Source organism: Psittacula echo (genome assembly GCF_963264785.1).
Source record: "Psittacula echo genome assembly, chromosome: 1".
Classification (NCBI taxonomy): Eukaryota; Metazoa; Chordata; class Aves; order Psittaciformes; family Psittacidae; genus Psittacula; species Psittacula echo.
This window is the reverse complement of record NC_137735.1, coordinates 147,581,928-147,608,639: the sequence shown is the minus strand read 5'-3', so window position 1 is coordinate 147,608,639 and position 26,712 is coordinate 147,581,928. Positions and strand designations below refer to the sequence as shown.

Below are 26,712 nucleotides of genomic sequence, written 5' to 3'. Positions count from 1 at the left end.
AAGTTTCCTCTTCCACACAGATTTTCGAAACACTTCATCTCTCTACCACTTCTTTATTTTTTTACCAAGGAAATCAAAGGAAAGTCCTTTTTCCTTGTAAAATAGACCAGTTTGGTACTGACACACAATAACTCTGCCTCAGCATGCCCAAAAACTCTTCAAGCATTCACCATTTTCAGTGAAGAAGTGCTCTCAGATATAAAACTCATACCACAGCCCCTGTGCACACAGCACAGTGTCTCTGTGATTAATTAGTCAAAAGGGCAAGATTAGGCAAGAAAAAGAGAATAATTTAACTGTCAGGGCATGCACTCCACACTCACTCTGTGGCAACAAGAATGCAGTTGAACTACAGTGTCAAGGCATGCCCCAGCGGTGAGGCTGGGCTGCATTTCAGACAAGACACTCAGCTTGGCTGGGCTTTGTGGATCTGTTTACTCATTTACTCCTTCCTTGCTCCCAGGGACTCTCTCATTCCCTATTCCTTTCAGCACAGGAAAAAAAAAAAATTGAGCTAGGAAAGCAAGCAATGAGAAAAGAGGAGTGAGGAAGGACAGTGGAGAAAACATACACTATGGCAGCAAGACCACGTATCATCTCCGCAGCTCGCTATCTTCTTTTCTCCATCAAGATGCAGCACCCTTCACTCCCACCCTGGTATCATTCCCAGCTCTACAGCCTCAACAACCTCAGTCCCTTGAATCTATAATCTTATCAGTCCCTGTCTTTTCAATAGCTTCCTGGTACCCACATTCATCATTCCATTTCACCTACCTTTCTATTACTACCTTTCTCCCTCTATTCAACAGGGAGTATCATTCCAGAGATCTTTTCAGTTCTGGTGTCATTTCAGTCCCTTCACCTGCCCTGGGTGTCAATAACTTTCAAGAACTTGAGAGGGAGGAAGCAGTATTAACAGTGTAACAAGCGGGAATGGGGAAAGGGGGCGGTGGGGGGAGGGTGCTGGGAACAGGAACAAGTAAGATAAAAAGAACAAGGCTTGCTACAAAAGTTTTGAGTCATGAGTCTGGACACTGTGACACTCAGTAAAACCAATACTCAGGACATATATCCCCAGAAACAAGAAAAATAGTAACTATTAGCTGAGCTTAAAAGTATAGCACACAGTGCAAAGCGTGCCACAAAATTCCAGGCAGTATGCTTCATGCCAAAAACATTCTGGAACCATAAAATACTAATATTGACAGATATTTACCTTTCAACTTTGCACTGTACCTTCTTCCTAAGGGATGAGCAACTGACTTCACTATTGCAGAAGTATGCAAAAAAATCCAACTATTTCAATTGACAGCATCATAACCGTGCTTCCTGAGCTTGCTGTTGTGTCGTGGTTTAAGCCCAGCTGGCAACTAAGTACTACGCAGCTGCTCAATCACTGTCCCAAAGAGCAGGGAAAAAAATGTATGAAAAATACGGGTTGCAAAAAGAACAGTTTAATAACTGAACATCATAATACAATAATGATAGTAATAGTAATGATGAAAGGAAATAAAGAGAAAGGAAGGAATAAACCCCACCCCACAAGAAAAAAAACAAAAAAAAACCCAAAAAAACCAAAACAAACAAACAAAAAAAAACCACACACACACACAAAAAAAAAAAAAAAAAAAAAAAGCAACACACAATACCAAACCAAAAGCTCACCACCTGGTGACAGATACCCAGCCTGACCTGAGCAGCGATTTGCCCTTCCTGGCCATCTTTCCTCCCACCCCCCCACTCTCCCCCACCTCCCCTGTTTATACATTTATATACTGGGAATGATGTGCTGTGGTATGGAATACCCCTTTGGCTAGTTTGGGTCAGGTGTCCTGTCTCTGCTCCCTCTAGACTTCTTGTGCTCCTCCTCGCTGGCAGAGCATAAGAGTCTGAAAAGTCCTTGATCAGGGCAAGCATTACTTAGCAACAACTAAAACATCGGTGTGTTATCAGCATTATTCTCAGGCTAATGCCTGTACCAGCTACTGGAAAGAAAATTAACTCTATCCCTGTTGAAACCAAGACAGTAAATCAAAGGCATTCCTCTAAATAGCTCTCAACGGGCTAGACAGTTCTTGTTACTTTGAGCCACTGGGTAACTGCACCAAACAGTACCACGCTGCCTCTGCTCTGCTACAACATGACTGTGTGTTCAAGGCAGCTGTTAAATGCTAGGGTGAAGGAAGCAGATCATCACTGTGAGCACAGCAAATATTTGGATTTCAGCCAAACATTTCCAAGAAGACCTGGACACTCCCAACAGCTCAATTCCTGTCATACTGCTCCACCCCAACACTCTTCTCTCCGTGCTGCTCAAGTATACAGCTGCTCTTGCTGTCTGTTCAACAGGCAGCACCCTTCATTTCTAAATGCCTCCCAAAAACCCACAGTGCCAGCCAACTCTCTCTCATCTGTGAGCTCCCTCTCCTAGTTAAGAAAATTAGGCACCGTTTCAAAGCACTTGCCTTTGAGTAAGTACATGCACAGTGCTGCACATTTATGATGAAGAAGACAAGGTCAAAAAAAACACACCTGACACTTAGGCTGAGGAGTTGTCACTGGACTTCAGACCCACTACAGTCCACTTCACCACTCTGGTAGCCCTCCAGAGCACACCCACCCCTGCAAAGCCCAGCTTCGCTCTGTGGTGTTGGAGCTGCCACAGTGTCACCAATCTCAAAATTTAACCATTTCTTCGAACCTCAGAAACTCCCAATTTGAACAGGAAAGCAGCTTACCGTCTATCTCATTTCAAGGCAAACAGAAAGAGATGCCTGTACTAGTCATCATTAGACATCTCCTCAAACAGTTTCCCTTTGAACTGAAAGTTAGAAATATGGAAAGAAGGAAAAAAAAAAAGCTCTAGATTTATTTTCTTGAGAAAGTTCCTCATATCTGAAACTACTGGAGTATAATACAAATATTTCCTCTTACAAGTGGAATGTCAAATAAGCAGCACTTCAAAATACAAACTACATGTCCAGCTCCTTATTTACCCACTGACTGAATTTGAATTTTAGTGCAGTACTGGCTTCTCATCAAACATGTATCAGTATTATAAACCCACTTAAACCAGCCCTTCCACAAGGCAGGCCAATCTGACTTGTGAATCTCCATTTTCCTTCTGCTCACATTATATTTGTAAATGAACTGCTGATAAAAGGCACAAAACATGAAAATGAACTCAGTCTCTGTCCTGTTTAATTCTAAACTGCACGGGATTACACCAAGCATGCTTGTCAGTTATTTTTTCCCTTTCAATGTTCAGTTGTTAAAATAATGAAGAAATATTTCTGGTTGGTAAATAACAATTCCAGTGCCAAATGCTAGTACAAGGTATTGGAGCAGCTGTGACTGTGGTAAGAGTCCACATGGATTAGAATAAATACCCTTTATTATTACAGGACAAATAACGTAGCCATCATCAGCTGGACTTCACAGAAACTACATTCGCCAACACTGCATTTAGCTGGCTGAGAACTGCTGATGTGAAACAGCTACATTCAAGCTAGGTTTGTCACATCTCCAGTTTACCTTTTCAACCAAAACATAGTATAATTTCTTTCTTTTTATGAAGTATCTGCCTGCTTTTAAAGAAAAGATCAGTTTAGTTTAATGATGGTTTGTTTGGTTGTGTTTCAACTCAATTAATAGACAATTTAGTCCGGCAAGTTCCAACTGATAACCAGGTTTTGGCAAAAGCGAGTTAATAAGCTATTTGACCACACACAAACAGGATCTAACAACATTTAGCTCTGAGGAACAGTTATTTCTTTGCCAACTTAACCATAAATATCAGTAATAGGATTTGCCCTATGGACGATTAAATATTTCTAACAGTTTTTCCCTTTGTGAAAACATATGCAGACAAATTTGAACCCTGTGCTGTTTAAATACTGTAATTACAGAAAAATCATAGTTATAAATGCCAGAATTTGCAATGAAAGCTCCAGCCAGGAAAATATTTTCCAGTGGTATTTTCATGAACTTCTTCTTGTCAAGCAACAGAGCTTACACTTGCTATTCTTAATCAAGCAAAACCTTAAGAAAAATCAGGCACACTTAGAATCATAGAATAGTTAGGGTTGGAAAGGACCTTAAGATTATCAAGCTCCAACCAACCTGCCATGAGCAGGGACACCTCACACTAAACCATGTCACCCAAGGCTCTGTCCAACCTAGCCTTGAACACTGCTAGGGATGGAGCATTCACAATTTCCCTGGGCAACCCATTCCAGTGCCACACCACCCTCACAGTGAAGAACTTCCTCCTATCCAGTCTAAACCTCCCCTGTTTAACTTCTAACCCGTTACCCCTTGTCCTGTCACTACAGTCACTAATAAAGAGCCCCTCTCCAGCATCCCTATAACTCCCCTTCAGATACTGGAAGGCTGCTATGAGGCCTCCACGCAGCCTTCTCTTCTCCAGGCTCAACAGCCCCAACTTTCTCAGCCTATCTTCATACGGGAGGTGCTCCAGTCCCCTGATGATCCTCATGGCCCTCCTCTGGACTTGTTCCAACAGTTCCATGTCCTTTTTATGTTGAGGACATCAGAACTGCACACAGTACTCCAAGTGAGGTCTCATGAGAGCAGAGTAGAGGGGAAGGATCACCTCCTTTGACCTGCTGGTCACACTCCTTTTGATGCAACCCAGGATACGGTTGGCTTTCTGGGCTGCGAGCGCACACTGCCAGCTCATGTTCATTTTCTCATCGACCAACACCCCAAGTCCTTCTCTGCGGGGCTGCTCTAAATCTCTTCTCTGCCCAACCTGTAGCTGTGCCTGGGATTGCTTCCACCCAGGTGTAGGACCTTGCACTTGTCATGGTTAAACTTCATAAGGTTGGCATCAGCACACCCAATCAACACACTCAATCTCACTGTCCATGTCACCGACAAAGATGTTGAACAAGATCGGTCCCAACACCAATCCCTGAGGGACACCACTCATTACTGGTCTTCAGGCTATTAAGGTTACTGTTCTTAAAGAATATACGTGGGGAGGGTGTGGGTGTTGTGTTCTGTTTGTTTTTTAGCCAGGCTATGGGAACAACAGACTTTAAAACTAATCCAAAATGAACAGAGCCTCAAAAGAGGAAAAGGATGGTTCTGGATTTGAAGAAAATATAAATAAATTTGAAGAATCTTGTTTGAAAAACTGTAACAAGCACCATAAAACCTAGACTCTAGCTCCTCATCCTTGGACTTTCCCTACATTCAAGTCAGTGGCTAGGAAAGGTCCGGATCTCTCAGTTTAGGCTGGCATCACAGCCACTTCTATATGAGGACTCTCATTCACTCCTGACATATAACAAAATTATATTATAGATACTTAAGGTATTTTGGGGCTTTTTATACCAACCAGCCTTCAGGACTTAGTATTTGTGAAGCAATTAAAATTAAATGATAACAGTTTGAAAATGCTGGTTCTACAAATAATCCACAGCATGCAGAAGGCTGAGGTGTTATATTTTCTTACTATTAAACTGAGTAAACATTAGTTCAGTTTATATTTATGCCCTATGTGAATCTGGGAAGGCTTCAAGCATCTAATTGCAGGATAAAATTTGAAAAACAAATGAAAATATATATTCAGATGTACTAAAATATCTAACAACATAATATCTATATATTTTATGGTCCTTATGCTTTATTAGATTTTAAAAAATTCCAATTCAATTAACATTAGCACTAGCAATTAGCATGCTGCGAGGATCGTCAAGATTTGTGTCCAAATATCTCTGCATGCAATCATTATGGCTGTTCATGTACTTCTGAAAGAAGATTAGAAGCATGATTGAAGAGGTTGTTGATGTTTTACATTAAGGTTCCTTTCTTTTAGATGCACAAAAGCTCATTTTGTTCATCCGTCACTTTTCTGATTAGTCTGATGAATGAAGCATCGACTTACGTCTGCATACTTCTGTGGTGTAACACGACTGTATTTCTTTAACAATTAATCAAAGACAATGACATACTTAGGAAGATACCGTTTAGTTTTGCTTATCAGTCTGCTTAGCAAGAACAAATTCTCAAGCTCCTGAAAATGAAATATTGCCAGACAAAATGATATAAATGTCTTGCTTTGTTTTAGTATCATTTAACTGCCTAAAACCACTTTATTTCCAGATGACATGAAAAGCTATAAATTATTTCTTCTTTTCACTGGCAGTTTAAATAAACTGAAGGCCAAAACTGGTTTTAACTTCCTTTTCTTTTTAATTAGTTATGACTTCTTTTTCAAGGCTTATACCAAAAGCCATACCTTTTTTTCCCAGATACTATATAGCACTGGTCTATATCATATAGTTGCTTTTACCTTTTAACTAACAATAAAAACTATCACCACTACAAAATAAAAAACCCTTTATAAAAGTAATCTTACAACCTTATAAAAAAAAATAAAGAAATAAGGAACTGCTGGGTATGCTCAAGTGGAAGAGGAGATTTATAGGTAATGGAAGGAGGGGCTGGCCCCTTGGGAGGAATATAAGGCTGCTGCTAGAGGATGTAGGAAGGCAGCTAGGATGGCTAAGGCCTCCTTAGAATTAAATCTGGCAAGAGGGGTCAAGGACAGCAGAAAGAGCTTTTTCAAATACATAGCTGATAAAACTAACACCAGAGGCAAGGTTGGCCCACTGGTGAACGGGATGGGTGCCCTGGTGACAGAAGATACAGAGATGGCAGAGTTATTGAATGCCTTCTTTGTCTCAGTCTACTCTGCTGGAGGCAGTCCTGAAGAGCCCTGTACTCCTGAGACCTCAGATGAAGTCAGGTCACTGGAGCAGTTTGCCTTAGTCGACGAGGAATGGGTTAGGGACCAGTTGAGCAATCTGGACATCCATAAATCCATGGGTCCAGATGGGATGCACCCGCGGGTGCTGAGGAAACTGGCGGAAGTCATTGCTAGACCACTCTTCATCATCTTTACCAAGTCTTGGGAAACGGGAGAGGTGCCTGAGGACTGGAGGAAAGCAAATGTCACTCCAGTCTTCAAAAAGGGCAAGAAGGAGGACCCAGGTAACTATAGACCGGTCAGCCTCACCTCCATCCTTGGGAAAGTGATGGAACACCTTATCCTTGATGCCATCTTAAGGCATGTCAAGGATAAGAGGGTTATGAGGGGCAGTCAACATGGCTTTACCAAGGGGAAGTCATGCTTGACCAACCTCACAGCCTTTTATGAGGAAATAACATTGTGGATGGATGATGGCAGAGCGGTGGACGTGGTCTACCTTGACTTCAGCAAAGCATTTGACACAGTCTCCCACAGCATCCTCATAGCTAAATTGAGGAAGTGTGGCCTGGATGATCAGGTAGTGAGGTGGACTGCAAACTGGCTGAAGGAGAGAAGGCAGAGAGTTGTAGTCTATGGGGCGGAGTCTAGTTGGAGGCCTGTATCTAGTGGAGTGCCTCAAGGGTCAGTACTGGGACCAGTATTATTTAATATATTCATCAATGATTTAGATGAGGGAATTGAGTGTACTGTCAGCAAGTTTGCTGATGACACTAAGCTGGGAGGAGTGGCTGACACGCCAGAAGGCTGTGCTGCCATCCAGCAAGACCTGGACAGGCTGGAGAGTTGGGCAGGGAGAAACTTGATGAAATATAACAAGGGAAAGTGTAGAGTCCTGCATCTGGGCAGGAACAACCCCAGGTTCCAATATAGGTTGGGGAACAACCTGTTAGAGAGTAGTGTAGGGGAGAGGGACCTGGGGGTCCTAGTGGATGGCAGGATGACCATGAGCCAACACTGTGCCCTTGTGGCCAAGAAGGCCAATGGCATCCTGGGATGTATTACAAGGGGGGTGGTCAGTAGGTCGAGAGAGGTCCTCCTTCCCCTCTACTCTGTCCTGGTGAGACCGCATCTGGAATATTGTGTCCAGTTCTGGGCCCCTCAGTTCAAGAAGGACAGGGACCTGCTGGAGAGAGTCCAACACAGGGCAACTAAGATGATTAAGGGAGTGGAGCATCTCCCTTATGAGGAAAGGCTGAGGGAGCTGGGTCTCTATAGTTTGGAGAAGAGGAGACTGAGGGGTGACCTTATTAGTGTATATAAATATATAAAGGGGGAGTGTCATGAGGATGGAGCCAGGCTCTTCTCAATGGCAAACAATGATAGGACAAGGGGTAATGGGTATAAACTGGAACACAAGAGGTTCCACTTAAACTTGAGAAGAAACTTCTTCTCAGTGAGGGTGACAGAACACTGGAACAGGCTGCCCAGGGGGGTTGTGGAGTCTCCTTCTCTGGAGACATTCAAAACCCGCCTGGACACATTCCTATGTAACCTTATCTAGGTGTTCCTGCTCTGGCAGGGGGATTGGACTAGATGATCTTTTGAGGTCCCTTACAATCTCTAACATACTGTGATACTATTTATACAAAACAAATATGTACAAAGCCCTTTTTAAGGTATGCAAGAAAGACTGCTAAATAAGTAGAGTATGAATTTACATTAATCCATTATTTTTATGCAAGGGCTTACAACTAAGTAGCATCTGTCTTAGAACTTGTTCCTATGGATTTTAACATTGCAAGTTCAAGATCTAGAAAAAGAAAATGAGTGGCTATTATATTACTATAAAATATTCAGATTTAAATTAGAGTTTTTCCTAACTACATAGCTTTGAAACAACAATCCTCATACTGCATATGGGCTTTACAAACATTCAAAAGCAGAAACAGCCTTTACCCTCTTGCAGTTGAGGAACACTTCTGTTGCAGAATTTCAGCTGGAAATCTCAAATAAAGCTTACTCCCATCCTCTCAAATGAAAAGACATTTTAATACAAAAGGCAGGACAGCTTCCAAATTGTTTTAGCTGCAGTTAAAATATTTCTTTTTAGACAAAAGCAAAGGTTGCATAAATCCATAAATCTCAGGCAGGATTTTGCCTGTTCAGCTTCTCCTGTAATCACAGTGATCAAGTCTTACACAACTCTTTTGTATCCATTGCTCCCGCTCTCTCAGGCTTAAGATTGCTTGAAATCCTGCTTATCCTCATGTTAAAAGACAAAGCCCAATCCTGCAAGGACTTCTAGACTTCTAAGAAGCATACTGGTATATGGCACTCCTTGATCACGGACAGTCTAAATATTTTGAAATTCTAAACCTTTAAAATTAGTGCAAGTTTGATGGTTTTTTTGGTTTTGATGTTGGGGGTTTTGTTTGTTTGTTTGTTTTATTGCTGTAAAACTCACTGACTTAATGATGAAGAAAAAGGTATTTGGTTTCCTTGGCAGCTGAAGTCTGCTCACAGTTAAATTGTACATAGAGCCTTGTGCAGGGAAGATTATTGCTTTTCAGCTGCTGTTCGCTCAACTATGTAGCCTCCAAACAAAGGAAAAAGCTGGGTACTAGGAATTTATTTCTAAACTTGCCCACAACCAAAAGAAACTGCAAAATTCCACATCCACATAAGAGAAGGCAAAGCTTTTGAATACACTCAGAAATAACTTTCATCAGCTACAAACGCTGTTACTACACACATGCAATCAACTGTGTAGATAAAGCAAAGTCTGGGTTATTTAGCTATTACACAGCCAAAAGGGTAGCATTAGGTTTATTTCAGAGCACTCAGACTCATGTTCCTATAATTATTAGTACTTAAGAGTTTGAGTTATATTTCCCCTCAGCAACTCCTCTACTAAATGAAGTGGATTTTTGCAAATGACACACTGCTTGTCTTTCAGTCACAGCATAATGCAGTCTAGGCAACAAATTCTTTCCTACTGTGTGCTTTGCAATTACAATTCCTTACTGATACCATAACTCAACATGGTAATAAAAAATAAACAGTATTTGTCTAGAGTAAGATTCTTCTTACACTTCTGGAGCAAAGCAGAAGTTAGCTGTTTCTAGAGGTTATGAAACATACCCAGACAAGGAGCAACAGATTACTTTTCACGGTTCCACAGTAGCCCAGCATTCCAACCATGATGAGGAAACAGCAGACTGCAATCATGACCGGGTGGACCACAGGAAAGTAAGTCAAAATGACAGCCTCCTCCACCCTAAAGCCAATCAGAACCATAATCAAAAAAGCATAATAACACAAAAATGACATGTAATATATATGTAATACAGCCATCAAAATGAAAACAGTGGATTAGCAGATGTGTTCTTTCCAGCGCCTTACACATTTCAGAGAAATCTACTCTACATGCACATTTCAGAGAAATCTATTCTACATTGTTTTAAAGCCAAATGCTGCATTCAGGTACCAGAAAGTAATGCATCATCTGAAATCTCTTTGAAGAGAAGGCGATCTCCCTGTCCTGCACTTGAACAGTACATGGTACAATGAGCTCCTGTTCCATCACTAGGGCTCATAAGCACTACTGTAATAAAACTAAGAGGACTCCTAAACCTCTGGACTGAATAAAGTATATAAAACTAAACAGTAATATAATATAGTTACATGTGGGCAAAGGGCCAAAAAAATTGATCCCTGTCAGAAGAGAAAGGTACAGGAATAAAACAAGGTTGAATTCATATCTTTCCTGCTTCTCCAAGTTCAACTGATACCAGAAATGGTGGCAAAAATACACCTTTTAACAAAACAATAACTAGCTCAATTGAAGGTTTCTTAATTCTAGAAATCCTAATTAGGAAACTTCCTATACAGAATGAACAACATATACTGCAATCAATCACTCACACAGATTAACAGGTTTAAGGAAAGCTTTACCTTGTTTCTGCAGTTAAGGTGAGAACATTATTCAGGTAGTCTCTCATCCAGGCAGAAACACCTAATACACTGATGGACATCAACTAAAAAGAAAAGAAGTTATTTATCATGCATTTAAAAAAAAAAAAAAAATTGCGACATCATTCATAACTATGTAGAAGATCAATCATCAGTAATATCTTTCATGCTTTCATTTATTCAAACCACATACTGTTCCCAAAACTGTACTTCTATATGCTTAGAGTTGGGTTTTGCCCAAGTATTTAGGGAGACAGTGACAATAATCTTCTCTTCAGCATGCACAAATAATGCCTAGAATAACTTCTGTTCTGTTCTACTGCTGGCTCAAGTCCCACCACTGCACAGTTTACCACAGAAACAACACAGAGGGTTTTGCTAAAATCCGTGACTCTTTCAGGGCTCACAGTGACACCCACCAATCTGTATGAAACTATGAAGCCATGCTGAGGTACACAGCCAGTGAAGAATAAGCAGAAGCCCCATACAGTATACAACAGTACTGATACACTGACACATACAAGAGGAGATGAAGAGACTTATCTTGGAGTTAAATTCAGAAGAACGTAATTATTTTGCTCATTTAGACAAAGTCACACCATGAACACTATGCCACAGTTTCCTAAACCACAAGACAACAATAAAACTCACTGCACTTCAACTACAAACCCCAGATCATCAAAGTGGCTTAGTACCTAACCTGCCAGGCTCTTAAGAGGCATAAAGCCACTATACTTTCCCCAGGACTACTCTTATGGCAAGTAAATTCCTGAGACAGAACCCCACCTAGAACTGCCACCACCTCAACAGACCTGGATTTCTGCCACTCAATGCCACCATGTACTCCAGCACACCTGGGATCTACCAGTGCTCTGGCCTCTGATTTTCATGAGAAGCCAAACCCGAACAACACGGTCACAACATACCTACCACACCACGACAGCATCAGCTCTTCTGCTGCTGTACCAGAGGCACTGCTAGAGGACAAAGCATTCTCCACAGCACTTGTCCATGTATTTTGCACTGGACTAGGTGAGTCAGTTTGCCCTTCCTCCTGGAGGAGGGCTCATGGAAGAGCAGCAGTCACCCCACTTGTGTGCAGGCTCTCTGGCCACAGAAGCACCATGTTTCCTCCTGCACACACAAGACAGACGGAGCATGGCTCCTCAGACAAAGGGTGAAAGATGCAGCTACAAACTCTTTCAAGGACAAGAGGGAACCATTAATCTTTTCTACAAAATGGAGTAAAGTTAAGGTTACTAATGCTGCCTGTTACTTCTCAAATTATTTCAGCTGGCTTATTACACCCAAAGGAGAATTTAGGAATATCAATCTCACATGAGCACCTAAGCCTGAACCACAAGGGCTGAATCTGGCAGACTCAGGCCTTCAGCAGCACCACTGTCTAACTGAAGGAGGGAGACCTAAGCTGGTCTCACTGAATACTGCTGGCTCTCCTGAATACTACTGTTTTCATGCACTGTACAGGCTTATGCCAGGAAACCTCAGCATTACACTAACAGCTTCTTACACTAGTGAGAAGTGCTAATCTCCCCTGTTGCCTTCAACAGCTAGCTTCCCACATGCTCTCATGTTTCCCCAAAGTTGTTATGAAGAACAAGTTAACTGGTTCAAACCTAACATGTAAGAAAAATCACTGTGTGTCCTTACTGGCTCCATTGCCTGCAGCAGGTCCACAGCAGGCTACTTCTGCCTTTAAAACTTCATGGGAAGTCCCACTGGCTACTGGCTTCCTCCTGCTCTTCCAACACCAATGCACAAAGTACAGGCATTGCATTGGCTCTGGGTGGTGCCAGGAAGAGCCCTAGGTGCTTGGCATGCTGCAAGCATAGTCCTGAAAGCTAGTGCATGCTATAAGTCTACTATGTACAGATATCCTTTATGTTCTCTGGGATCTTTTTTAGCTGGTGGAACAATAGGAGTAAAGAGCTTTTTATGTTGTATTATTTGCAGGAAGCTGCAGGAGCAAGGAAAAGTAGGTGACTAGAATCTCCTCGATAAACCCCTCAACAATGGCTACCTCCTTGGAAGAAAGCATCAGGCAAATATACCACGCAAGCAATAAAAAACACATTTCTAACGCAAGTACAGGTACGAAGAATACAAGCAGACAGACTGCCTTCTTATGGTCAAAAAACAACAGAACACATTTTTTACTCTCCACATCTCCCTGCAAGGCCTGCTGATACACAGAAAATGTTAGCTTGCACTTCCACTCTGTTTAGAGTAAAATACTAAAGATAAATTTGGTTACTTTGCTTTGCAGCAGTGGTGCTCAGGAGTGAGAAGTCCATCGAAACGACACTCCCCAGCAACTCTTAACAAGAGCCAGATGGCCTAGCTACAAAAACTGTACCAGAAAATGTTCTCTTGCTAAATAATATTCTCCCTCCCATATCAGACTGATGGGCTGCCTGGTCAGCTCTCCGTTAGGAACTTGCAGGATGCACTCATTTTCTTTCAGCCTTCAATATGCAGCAATACAGTCTCACACAGCAAAAACTTGGAAGAAGGCAAGAGTTTGCTTCTTCAACAGAGGTAAAATTTGATAGGCAAAAGGGTTACCACAAGGATTCTGGAGCCTGCAGCTTATTCAGAAACAACAGGGGAATCACAGAGCAACAAACTAAAAGGCAGAGGGGACAGAAAGGGCTTTGCAGAGACCACAAGAAATTAACAGTTCTGCTGCTGAGAGATCACTCAGTTTGCTAGAAGGACTTGCCTACAAATGCAAATCATAGAATCATAAACTGGTTTGGGTTGGAAGGGAACTTAAAGATCTAGTTCCAGCCCACTGCCATGGGCAGAAATCATGAAGGAGAAGGACTGTTTTCCTGCTTGAGTTTTCTCTCCCTAGATATGTATTTTTGCCCACATAAAAATCAGTAAGCAGAAAGTCTAGGCAGATACATCTCCAAGCTGTGGTCAACACATGGCCACATGACTTCTAAAGAAACGCTTAATGACCATATCATGGAACATGATTCCACTTCCACTTACCACAAACAGCAACTGGAAGAAAAAGACTGCTCCCTTTCACCTAGGAAACATAACCTTCACCAATAATGCAACAACATGAACACTCTTTCAGTCCATAACAACAAGCTCTCTATGAAAGGTCCCTCTATTCAAAAAGATTTTAGACATTTAGGTCCCCTGGCTGTTTTCCTTCAATGTAAATAGCTAACAGCCAATTACTACTGTATCTTGCTGGACGTAAATTACCTGCAAGAAAATTCCCCCATAGCCCCAGTGATAGCCATGCTACAGCTCACCTGCTCACCTACCCTGTGCCCTGAACACTCTCACCATCATTAACTCCTTCAGGTGTTACTGACTTCTGCTACACTCACAACGCACATATGGTGTCAACGCAAGAGCTAGCTCAGCATTACTCTGAAAACGTACATGCACAATGCCTTACTTCACTGCTAGACAGATGTTACACGCAGATTATCTGAGCAACATTGTCTTGCCAAACAGATTCCCTGGGAAGCACCTCTGGCATCTTATTTTGAAGAAAGTCCAAAATGAATTATTACTCCAAGTGACCTGAAAGCCAGAGTGCTGTGACACACTGGATTCATGAGCAAGAAAGCCAGTAACACTTGGCAAAGCGGGGCAGCATAAAGACATGGCTGAGAGAATAGGCAAATACTCAAGAAGCTCCTCTTGAATGAAGGGGCCCAGAGAACAGCAAACCTTGATAACTCGAAAAAGTAATTCTGCAAGAGGTTGATGACAAAAGGTACATTTTACAGTACATAATCCAGCAAGTGCTTGGTAGCTCTTTGCTAGCAAAGGGGAAGTGCTGGGGAAAAAAGTCACATCCCTTCCAATCAGTAGAAGTGAACCTCTGGGCAGAAACACCTTGCAGGATTAAAGATGTATTTGCAACACCAGACAGCCCTGCATAATCATGACTGATGTTTAGTTTAGTGACAAAAGATTATCAAGCACAAACACTCATCAAATAACCTCCTCTCCTGCTCCAAAACCACAGGGGAATCACAAGAACACAACATGTGCCTGGCCTCCACAACCTCCCACTTACGACACGTATGTGCTGCGCTATATAAGTGCTAAGCATCCTCAAGTGCCAGCTGACATCAAGGAGGCTCCAGGCATACACCACTTCACACCACCTATGGAAGAGGCAGATCTTCAGTCAGCAGTACAAGAACTACACTAACACCAGCCATACAACTCAGCCCATGTGCTCAGTACGCACCAACAGTAACAATCTCCCCAAAAACCTTGGTGTGTATCCAAACCTACCAGCAAACAACAGAAGCCACATTGCTGCAACTCACTGTCATGCGATTTTCAAGGAGTCATGGGCAAGGGCAAGGTTTTTATGGTTTCGTTTTCAAGATGGAAAAAGGCAGCCTTAAAAAAAGTGCAGCCCCTACTTCAGCCACTGTTTTGTAAATAATTCAGATGTAAAATACAGTTAGAGATCTGTATCAAGAATCAGATGAAAGGACACAAGTTTATGAGAAATAAAACTACCAAGATAATTCTCACCACATTAGCAGTTACATCATTCACCCAAATGGTTTCATCCAAGCTTCTCTGATGACAGTCTGCTGTGCTATACACATAATATGATAGTAAGCAGTAAAACATGTTTATTTGTTGCAGCTGGCTGCACAAATCACTATGGGTTTCATTCTGAACTGTCACAGAATGTTAAATAGCCATGAACATGACACTGAAGAGTTTACAAAACTGCCTCTTGTCATACTCTACTTTAAATATATTTTCACACTGACTAAACAAAGGTAATAAATAACATTTTTATATACAACCAATATGCAGATCACGCAATAATATATTAAATTTCCAAACTTATCTTTAACGTAAAGTTTTTAAAGCTATTAGAGCTTTCTCAGACAACTGAGAAAGTTCATCCAACAAAAGACTCAAACCATTAGGAGTGGCCATTTTCAAGCATAGGTTAAATTGCCTCTGGAATTCTTCTACATAAATTATGCATCAAAATGAAAATATAAAATCATATTTTATACATCAAGTATGTATTTTAAACCTACTCACAATGTCTTTGAGGCCATACCTAAACTGAGAAAATAAATCTTCATTTTCAATTAATGAATGAACATGGATTTCTGTCTTTGAAGGAGTGAGACCAATTCCTGTTGCTATTTGCACACTTGTTTTCATTCTCTCATCTTTTTGTTTTCATTCTAACACCAATATTTAATGGTGAAAGTTCCTATGCTCAAGTTTGAGAGAAGGGGTTTTCTCCATTATTCAACTGGAGGAAAATTAAAAGTATCTTCCATATTGAATATCACACACCACTCTTTATTCTAACAAATGGGTTAAACAACTTCAGGTCACATTCTGGTGTCCATGAAAAGTGCTGACTAGCAGCATCACAGAGCAACTGGCTTTGCAGAAAAAGGTTTCCAGCTCTAAGAAAATCCAAGATATGACAACATTCATCAGAATATGTCCTTTAATTTTAGTAAGGAAATAAACCTTGAGAAAATTTTCCAGTTAAAACTGATTTGCGTAACCTGAGCTGAGACTTGTCAAAGGGGGGTGGAGGGGGTGGGGAGAAATCACTACAAGGTCATGAACAGAGCATATTGCAATGCTTTCACAAGATTTTCACAATTAGGTTCGATACTCAGATAACTGAACAAACACAGATGACTCAGATCTCAGGATAAACAGACAACTACATTTGGGGGGAGAGAGGGGCATAAGGCAGAGGAGAGGATGATAAGAGGTCTTGTTTGTCTGCATTATCTGGCAAAAGCCTTTAAATGTTTAGAGAAAAGAAGAGTGGTCTATAAAAAAGGAAATTTCCCTATTCCCCACTAATGCACCTTTTATTCTACAGACATGCCAGCATTTAATTTTAGCTAAGCTTCCTACACAAGGTTTAGCCTTGCTCTCCTGACACTTGCAAACGGCTGAAATATTTACTTATTTGCACTTTGAATCTGGGTTTGCTTGCACAGCTGCAACAGTGAGTTAACAACCTGCTCCATGTTTGGCACAGGCTGGAACTTGCACACTTTGCAATAGGGCAACTGCTGAAGCACAGAGAGCCTGATAACGGATCAGCCTCCTCAGGGAAGCAAGAAAGTTTTGCAGCAGTTGGCTGTGCAAGGCTCCTTCAGCAACACAGCATAAAGAACAAAATACGCAAAATACAGCTGAAATACGCAAACAAGCTGAGGCACAGTTCATCTATCAGACAGTTCTACCAAGCGTCAGACCTACATATAAACTTCTGGCTGTGTAGCACGAGTGTACTTTAAAAACAAAGAGGGATACAAAAGCATATATATTTCTGCATTCATCCTCTTTGTGCCTACCTAGGCACTGCACTTCTTGTTAGGACATGATTTGTGCCACTCTTCCCTCGAAAGCATTTCACTGTCAGGAGAACTTTTGCCTCTGGGGAGACAGAGGCATGTGCTGCTAATCATGGGTGATTTGTAGCAGTACTCAGAGCTCAAGTGTCTAGATTTGTATCATGAGCCACACACCACCATCATATCACATATACAAAATACACTCCCAAATTTTCTTTCTGTAAGAGCTTGGTTTTGTTCACAGACTCTAGTCAACCTCACAGATGGCAGACAAATTATTTTTAAACCCAAGGTATATAACTGGAAGATTAGTATGAAAAAAGTGTAAGTATTTCCTATGATTTACAGGACCTACAATCAGCTGCTTGTGGGAACATCACTTAACTTCCCTGTTTTAGATGTGAATACCCAAGAGCACATGAAGATGGCTAAAATGAACCTGCATTTTTAATTAAATCACACATTCTTATAAAACTGCAGAAAATTAACCTATCACCTATACTTCAGGAAATAGCTACAAGAGATTAAAAATTTGGTATTACTCCTATGAGCCATGTCAAGCATCTACCACAAACTCTCGATGGATGGGTATGGTGAAGAAGCAGTGCCTGGGAATGCTCAAATAACTGGGTAGCTACCTTCTACAAAGTGATGCTAAATTTGAAGGAAAAAAAACCCAAATGCAACTACCTACAGGCCAGATGGGCCTTCCCAGTTTTGCCAGAGATCACAGCTTACTAGCTTACATTTAGCTTGAAGTTTTTAATTCCTTTTGAGCTGTGTGCTCAAACCCAGTCAGCACAGCTTTGTGCCTTCATCCTCAAGGCTCATACAATGAGTTCCACACAGTTAACCATAAGGATTACCCAAAAACTGTGATTTCACTTATTTCTGAATGCCAATTAAGAAGTGTATTAATGTAATTTCTAACATTAGGATGGGGTGTGGTTTTATTTTTTTCTTTCCATCATCACATCAAACCACCCTTTTTCAGAACAGTTTTGCAGAGACTTGTCTATCAATTCACTGTTGACATGCAATGAAGGGTGAGCTTTATCACCTATAAAGACACACAGGATAAAAAGGTTATATAGAGGTAGATGCAAAGTTGACTTTATGACTCTCAGTTAAGCTGAACTCTGCTTTACTTTATTAGTACATGGTCTAGTAATGTAATGACGTTACATAAATAATGCATCCCAAAGACACCAAAAAGTAAGATTTCTGACCCTCCCCCCCCCAAAAAAAAAAAAAAAAGGGGGAGGGGGGGAAAACCACACAAAAACAAAAACAGAATTAAAAGTATTTCTGGTTCTTTAAAAACTCGTCCTGTAGCTTGCTCTGCTGAACACATTCCTTTAAAATACACCATTTTCCCACAGAAGCCAGGGTTATTCTTGCATGGCTTTTTGGTATTTTCTTTACACAAGAATGCTAAGAAAATCAGGTTTCAATTACCCAGGTCTACATTGCAGTCTCTAAAATCAGAGTATATTAGACTAGAATGAACCCATGTTTACACTGCTACAGGTACCCAGCCAGGCAGTGTTCATTTCAGTGGGTATCACTAGTCACCTAAACTTAAAAACTTGACACGAACTCTATTAATTTGAAATATCTACAAACCCCACCAACAAGAGTGGAAGTTGGAAAGCAGCAGAAACACAGTCTGGTTCCACGAAAAGGAGGACAGACTGATTTCTTTCTCACATCACAGTAGATTTGAAAAATGAAGCAAAAAATTACAAGATTCAATACACACATTTGAGATTGGAAAAAGCAAGAAATACAATAACACTGCTTCCAGCCACTCTTAGTGCTCCTTTGCACAACACTAACATTCTTTTGTTCTGAGTTCCCAGGTGGTACACCTAGCCAAAACTGGAAAATTTAAGTGTGCAAAGTATTCTGAACAAAAGAAAAACTAACTGGAAGCTTGCTCCTTTTTCATTTCATGTGACTTTTTGTTTACAGGCACAAATTCAAGATAGATGCAAAACAATTTCCACTACCTGCCAGGAGGGTTTATTGGCTGCAATCACAGAGTTGAAATTAGATGCTACTGCTACATTTGTGAAGGAAAGCTTAGGCACTGCTCAACAGAAAAAGCACATCCCCAGGCAGAAAAACCTCACAAGGTGAAGGATGTGGCAACATTGCTGTTTTGGCTCAAATATCCACTGACACTATTAATCATTGGTTAAGAGATCCTTACCACCTATGACACAGTCATCTGCAACTTACAACCTTGATTTGTCCAAGCCACTACAGTACAATCATGCCCAATTACAAGGGACACAATGGCAGCTGCTCCTCCTTTCTGTCTCACATGTTCACCAGAAACAAAAAACAACGAAAGCTGGCAGTTTTCTGAAGACAGAAAGTCTATATGGAGCCTTTCCTGCACAACAGCTAGACTTTCTTTAAAAAATGGGAAAGTTGACAAAATAACTGTACTGCTTTTACTTGCATCTACTATCACTACCCAGTTCACCTACTTTTACTATAATTTTTTGAAAGAACACACATGGCTGAGCTGCCAAGTAAAACAGGCCTGTGCCTCTCAAAGTTATTGCTTTGCTTAATCACCTCCTATTGTAAGCAGCCAGGAGACTGAACTTTTCCTGTATTCAGCACCATTTTCTAGTTCCTGTTGTAGCACAACCCCTGCGGGCCTCAGCTCCCCATAATCTCCTATGTTATTCCTGTGCCATTATTATGGGCTGGCCATGTTCTGCGACTGAACGCTTCCCCAGAATAAATGTTTATGAAAAGAGACCACAGCAAAGTACAGAAGAACAATGGCAAGACATGATGATGAGGATTTCTGTGAGGACAAGTTATAAAGTGCTCAAAATGAAAGAAGATGCTCATGTTGCATACATGACTGCTAATGAGCTGGAACAGCGTCAAAAGCTTGCTGATACAGAAAACCCTCACCAGAAGTCTCATAAAGTATATTTGTAGAAGTATCAAAACTAAATTTCTCTAAGTCCTGACACACACACTAGCTAGAGATGATAAACGCCAGTATTGCCCCTAACAAGAGAAAATTAGGAAGCAGTAGGAGCATTTCTTCTCTCAAGCACCACTAAGGTAATCTGCCTAGTTAAGCACTAAGTCTTGAGTATAAAATACCAAATCATGGCTTTTTGGAAGGTCCCCTCTTTTTATTAGGCTTTCCAGAATGTAGTATGCTGCAAAAAAAGCAGTGTTACAGAGTGTCAAGTGAGACACCTGCAGAAATCCAGTGTCATAAATTACCTTAAGAAGTGATGCTCATTTACACATGAGGATGACAGAAGAGTGAAAACAGGTGTTAACTGCAGGATTGAGTCTGAAGGATATTTCTTGTCCAGGGCACTATAAAGAAAAACCCTTATGTAATTAGAAGACCCAAGTTGGTCCTGAAACTGCAACTCTTATCATTTACAAAGACACATCTTGCAATCAAATGCATTATTCAACTGACCTTGGAAACATCTTCCAGAAGGTTTTCATCAGGTCTAAACCACAGTCATTCACTTAACAACAGATTTGCTCCCATCTCAAAACAAAACACCTTTCAAGATCCCCTGCAATGTGCAGCTCCAGAAGTAGCGATCCATTCACATCCACAAAACTAGTGTTTTTCAGAAGCAGTAAAGGCAGTATGTCTATTGGTCTATCACTCAAACAGGATGAACCACTAAAACAGGACCTTGGGCTTACAGTTGATTTCTTATGAATTAGTTACAGCTAAGCAGCCTTCAGGCCAAAAATTACAAAAAGTATAACAAACAATGCCTGCCTCCCCCTCATACACACACAGATACAACATCCTGTCTAAGATTCTGCATCACAGCTCATCAGCTGAGCCCAGCTTAAACACATCTTCCCAAACAGAAAGCACGCAGCTATACTCTTACAACCAATGTTCTGGAGAAGCTATAAGGATGGTAGCAGAGTTACTGATAAAGCTCTGTCATTTCTCTGCTTCTATAGGCTCTGACAGCAACCAAGTTAAGAAGACACCAGCATGTTGTGGCAACCATCAACATCTTCAGTTTTTTCAGCAATATTCATGGTCAGATTAGGAATTCTGTTAGGCATAACATCTTCTGAAAGAGCTTTATGTGCACTAGTCTGCCCTCACCAGGCTGGCAATAACAAATGTTGGAGTCCCATCACGCGCACACACTGGGACAGCTGCAGACAGGACAGGCCTGAAGCTGACTTCAGATGTTCCCTTTAGGAGGTTGATAGACCATACCAGACAGTGATGACCAGTTCTTAAATAGTTTTTGTCAGATCTTCAAAAGCTTCAAGCCCCCAGTTTGGAGGAGAAAGCAATTCCTTTTGCACAATATGTGGTTAGACCTACCACTGGACACCAGCACAGTGAAACAAGGAGAGAATGTCACTCTGTTCCAGCCAGGACTCTCAGTCAGACCATGATTTTAAAAAGTCAACACATGCTGTTTGCACATCTTCACTGTTTTCAGTCAAATACTGATAACTGACACAGCCACTGGGCACATTATCAACAAGCTTGAAGTCATTTGGAGGCAATTGCCCTTGGGAAGGAAGGAAGTGAAAGAAAGCATAAAACCCTCAAAGATGGGGCTTGAAGAGAATCACATATATGCATCCCAAACTGGGAGGTCTGTACAGACCTTGGAATCATGGCATTAATCTTGTCTTTACTCACTGGGTCAGAATCACTGTACTTGGAAGGAACACCACTGCACATTTTTAAAGAGCTGATCTAACCTAAATTCCTGACATCCAGTCCCCAACCTGGGCTGGTGTTTATCCAAGTAAACACTAACATAAGCAATAGGCAAGCCAAAGCTTTCCAAATGGAAGAAAGAGCAGTGGCAAGGGGAAATCACGACCCCCATGCCCACACCAGTAGATAAGCACCTGCTGGCAGGGAAACTTGTCACCAGAAAAACTCTGCCCTCATGTCATGCTCTGACACTCAGAAAAGGCAGTGGCAAAACTCCCGCTAAGCCAAATAGGAGAAATTTAAGCTCTGACAGAGAAGGAGATGTGGCAGATTTCCCTACAACAAGCAGCTAGTAACAGATTTGTATTTAGCTGTTAAATACACATCTGAACAGGACCAGATAGGAAGCAGAAAGAGGTTTTATCACACATTCCTCCAAAGAGGTCTGATGTAACTGCAAATACATTTAACTACCCACCCACCACACATCCCATTTCATATCACACAAATCTGGCGGGCTTGGGTATTTTTGCTTGTTTATTTAGTTTGAATCAAACCAGTGCATTCATCTGCTTCATAAAATGCAGAGAACACAAAATGGACTGGCCAATTTTTCATTCGAGTTCCAACACCTTTAATTTTGTACACATTATGGAAGACAGATTTAATTCTGTGCAATATCTGTGGTGCAAGTCATTTGCTGTACTGGCAATTATTATTTAATTACCCAGTCACATGCTTCAGCTCTATACAGATTTCACTTAGCAGCTCGGGTATAATATCCAGTGTTCTCATCTCAGCTAGGAAGATTAATTACAGGCATTTTTTATATTTTGGAGACAAGCATGAGAAGTTACCATTTTCTTCCCTGGGACAGATTCAAAAGACCCTTTCTCCTCTGTGATTCAGGGGGAGGAAGGGAAATGGACACATGGCGACTTTCTAGCTAAGGACAATGTGAGACATCATTATTTAAAGTGCAACAAAATCTAAATGATCTCTACTTAATTTTCAGTAATTGTGGGACTCCATCTCAATTCCGTTAGAAACCAAGCTTGGTCCCCGCCCATTTATTATCCTTGCATCATTCAAGCCTACAGCACCTCAGAAGTCAACCGCTGTTAACAGTTATGGGATGTCATGCCTTTTGCCCTTTTGTTCCCTTACACTTATCAAGCAAATCTCAACTATTCAGGTGAAGAAGATTCCATTCAGTGCAAGTGAGTGAGGACTCTGCGTCACCTTCATCATACTGTTTGTCCAGAGCTGTGACAGTTTAAGAACAAGTGCAGATCACACCCACTTATGCTTGAGTGAGAAACCCTGCTGCTATAAATATAGCTTTGACTGAAGTGCTGGAAACAAAAGTAAGAAATCACCTTGCCTGCCTGTTAGGATTTGGCAACTGAAAGCACCAAAAAAAAAAAACCCAGGGCAAGGCCTCTGCAGAGCAGCTCACTGCTTAGGTACCTGCAAGAGCATGGAGCTCAGCTTGGGTCACAGGGTTCTCTGAAACTCATCACAACAGGAAGGCACCCATGTATACTTCCCTCTGTACGTGTTACAGGTGCACAGATTCACACGTGTATTTATAAGACTCGTTAATACCAGATCTAATTTTACTTACAACTAGTCTCAAAAGGCTTTTTTTTTTTTTACCTCCCGCAACCAGGATTACCCCGTGGGAACGGCCCGGCCCGGGCAGCACATCGGGGGCACCAAGGCGGGCAGCCCCCCGCCGCCCTCACCGCTCCTCCACACACCTGCTCGGGCGCCGGTGGGGGCCCAGCCCGGCCCGCCCCGCGTCGCTCCACTCACCCAGAAGAGGAGGTTGAGGGCGTAGAGCAGGCAGCGCAGGCACTTCACCGAGTCCTCCCTGGCCATGGCGAGACCCCTGGGGAGACAGCCCCATCCTCTCACCACATCCTCCCTCCCAAGGCCGGGCCGCCGGCGCCCTGCAGGGGAAGAGGCGGAGAGGGGCCGGGCGAGTTCCCCTTGCCAAGAGACGAGCGCGCAGGTGGAGGCGGCGGAGCCCAGCCAAGCTGCGGGGCGGCCCTGGATGAGCCGCGCCCCGGCGGGAGCGGCCAAACCCCGCAGCGGCCACAGGTCACCCACCCCGGGCAGCCTCCCTTCTCCTCCCGCCCCTCCCGGCGACACTGATGGGCGAGTTCTTTTAATAACAACAATAAACCCGAGTAAAGGGGGTAAATCCGCGGGCTGCCCCAGAAGCAGAACGGGGCTGAGGGCAGCGGAGACACGGCCCAGCCCGGGAGCGCTGGCTCCCTCCCCGCCTGTGAGGGAAGCCCTGCCTCGGGGCAGGCGGCCGGGGAACAGCTGCCACTTACCGCCCGCGCGCCCTCCTCACTCACTTGCTTCGGCGAGGATTCATCGGGACGGGACAAGGCAGCAGAACGCAGAGCCGCAGCACCCATGCCCGGTGGTGCAGGCGATGCCTCCGGCGGGGCGCTGAAGAGATGATCCCAGCAACGATCCCGGTCCCAGTAACCCCCACCCTCAGCGGTCCGCTGAGCTCGGCGGCGGCCAGCGGCACCTACACCGCCGCGCATGCGCCCGCGCTCGCCGGCCGCCGGGTCCTATCGCCCCTGCGCCACCCGCCCCGTCCAGGCCTACGGGGCCTGAGTCCCTACGGACGGGAGCAGGGGAGTGGCAGTCTTCCTATGGCCTACCGGCTGTGGGACGCACCTGCGGGGCTGAGTAGAAGTGGAGGCTTATGGCATGTGCGAGACCGGGAGAGACCGCGGGATACTTCCAGGGAGCTGCGCCCACCGGGCCAGATTTGGCGCTCCACCTCAGGGACACAGCCAGATGGGACGACCCCAGAAATGCGTTCCCCGTTGACGGATACACTCAAAACCCAGTTATGGAAGGGCTTCGGGGCTGATCTGCTTTTTTTCTTCAAGGCAGATGTTAAGCAATGGGCTCAGGCAAGCCAAAGTACACGGAACATCCCCTTGTGGCATGGGAGCCCAGAGTTGTATATGCCTCATGAAACGTGGGGGACTTTGCAAGATTTTGCAGGCGTTTCACAAGGTTTCTGCGCTATTGCATTGGAAATTAAACTCTGCTGACATCAAGCATGAATCCTGTCATTAACAAGTGGCCCAGCAGCTGCTCCACACTGCTAAGCAGAGAATACAGAAACACAACCATATTGTAGATAAGTTATTCCATAAGCAGGAAAAATCTAGAGTCATCATTCAACAAAACGGCCACTGATTTGCCCCATATATCTCAGTACTTACAAATGCCACAACTAAGCTGAAAAAGTCATCCTGCCTCTGAAATCTGCTAAAGCGTGTGTACATCTGGTGATTATGGTGGTAGTTCCCTACTGACTTCTGTATTATTTCAATGTATATATCTCTCCATATTTCAAAAGGAAGGATTACAGTCTAAAACACAGTTATATGCAGATTAGCAGAGAATCTTCCATGAATACATATGAAGGTGTTGCAGTGCCACCATCACAAAAATTAGAAGAAAATACACCGAAGAACGTTTCCTAACTAGCAGAGGAAAATGGTCTTCAGTGCATGTTATATAAAGACTGTGTTACAACTGCTAGTGAAAGCTAAGGACAGAGATAAAATGGATAAAATCTAGCTCTTGCAAGGCCAAAGAAAAATATGTTTCTTGAAGCACTAGAAAGAGTGACTTGAAAAAACCACACAAACTCCAGGTACTCAAATGCTTGTCACTTCGGCTGCTGGTGGGATCTCTCTTCAGCTTTCATTTACATGATTTCATGCAATTAGTAATGAATCTGGCAGACAGACTCTTCAAGTGTATTTATGTCTCCTTAAAAAGATAGTAAAATGGACATGGATGAACATAAAATCCCATGCAACAGGGATTTTATGCCAAATTTATAGAAGTGAAAATGGTAGTAAAGTTGAAAGTACTCAAGAATGTTGCAGAAATGTGGTGTGTGAAGATTTTTCTTCCTTGAAATTTGCTAAGCTATTTTGATCCTGTTTTCTGAAATTGAGAGCCCCTCCAGGAATTGTAGTATGCCACATCTCTAATCTTAAGTGAATATTGCTAATTCCATACCTCAATAAGGCAAACTGAGCTAAGACAGATACTGCTAAGAGGTGACATTGTACATTCATTACCCTGTTTACATACCATTCATTCCTCTTATTACTGAAGACTTCACATGAGCACAGTCAGCGAGACAGATCTTGAACAGGTATGGTATTTTCAGTGAGCCCACACCAGTTTACAGAAATAGTGTCAGTTTACGACTGAGCTGCAGCTTTGGCTGGGGACAACACAATCTGTTATAAACAAATTAAAAACAATTGAGGTTGTGTTTGTGTTCTTGATTGTTCCTTGGAACAGAAAAAATTACCTGAGCAAGGTTCTATGAAAAATGCACTACAGCAGTACAAAATATTCAATTATCTTACACCCAGTGAGTTTTCTTTAAATATACCTAAAATGGCAAATAAGTCTTCTTACTCAGTTCAGGTATTTTTGGTTTAAGAACTCAACTATTCCTAGTGCATAAGGAATTTGAGGAAAGAAAAACCAGTCTCTTATGCCTCTTACTTATTGAAAATCCTACTGAAAATGAGACTTCAAGATTTTATGCCTCTCAGTTCCCAGTTTTGAGGCCTTTGGCCATGAGATGCTCTCAGACTAAGTCTTTAAAATTCTGTTACAACAACTCTGCCACAATCATAAAGAGGATCCCCTATTTGGTGAAACCTTTTTTCTATCGTTTTGCTATTAGCAGAATCATTAGTTGTCCAGAAGAGATTTTGCTCAAAACCTAAAGAAAACAGGTCCTATTTATGAATGTCTGCCAAGCGCTATAGGGCCCAGAGGAAGGTCCCTTTGGAATACTGCTTTCTATCCGGCTGTCAGACTTTGTGAAATTTCCATGA

At 42.3% G+C, this 26,712-nt stretch overlaps 1 protein-coding gene across 2 annotated transcripts in view; it reads right to left on the bottom strand.

Moving 5' to 3' along the window:
- The window catches only part of TSPAN12 (tetraspanin 12), a gene marked incomplete at its 3' end in the record, with an annotated part of 44,254 nt that extends 20,339 nt beyond the window's left edge, over positions 1–23,915 (bottom strand). The window contains exons 1-4 of one of the 2 annotated variants that reach the window (XM_080636487.1): positions 23,618–23,915; positions 10,697–10,779; positions 9,884–10,019; positions 5,867–5,926 (exon numbers count right to left, since the gene is read on the bottom strand). In XM_080636487.1, coding sequence (XP_080492613.1) covers positions 5,867–5,926; positions 9,884–10,019; positions 10,697–10,779; positions 23,618–23,683 — 345 coding nt within the window. In that variant the 5' untranslated portion in view covers positions 23,684–23,915. Of the gene's footprint in view, positions 1–5,866; positions 5,927–9,883; positions 10,020–10,696; positions 10,780–23,617 lie in introns of those variants that run through there. The other variant, XM_080636486.1, reaches the window with a different exon arrangement.
- Between the last annotated feature and the right edge of the window lie 2,797 nt (positions 23,916–26,712).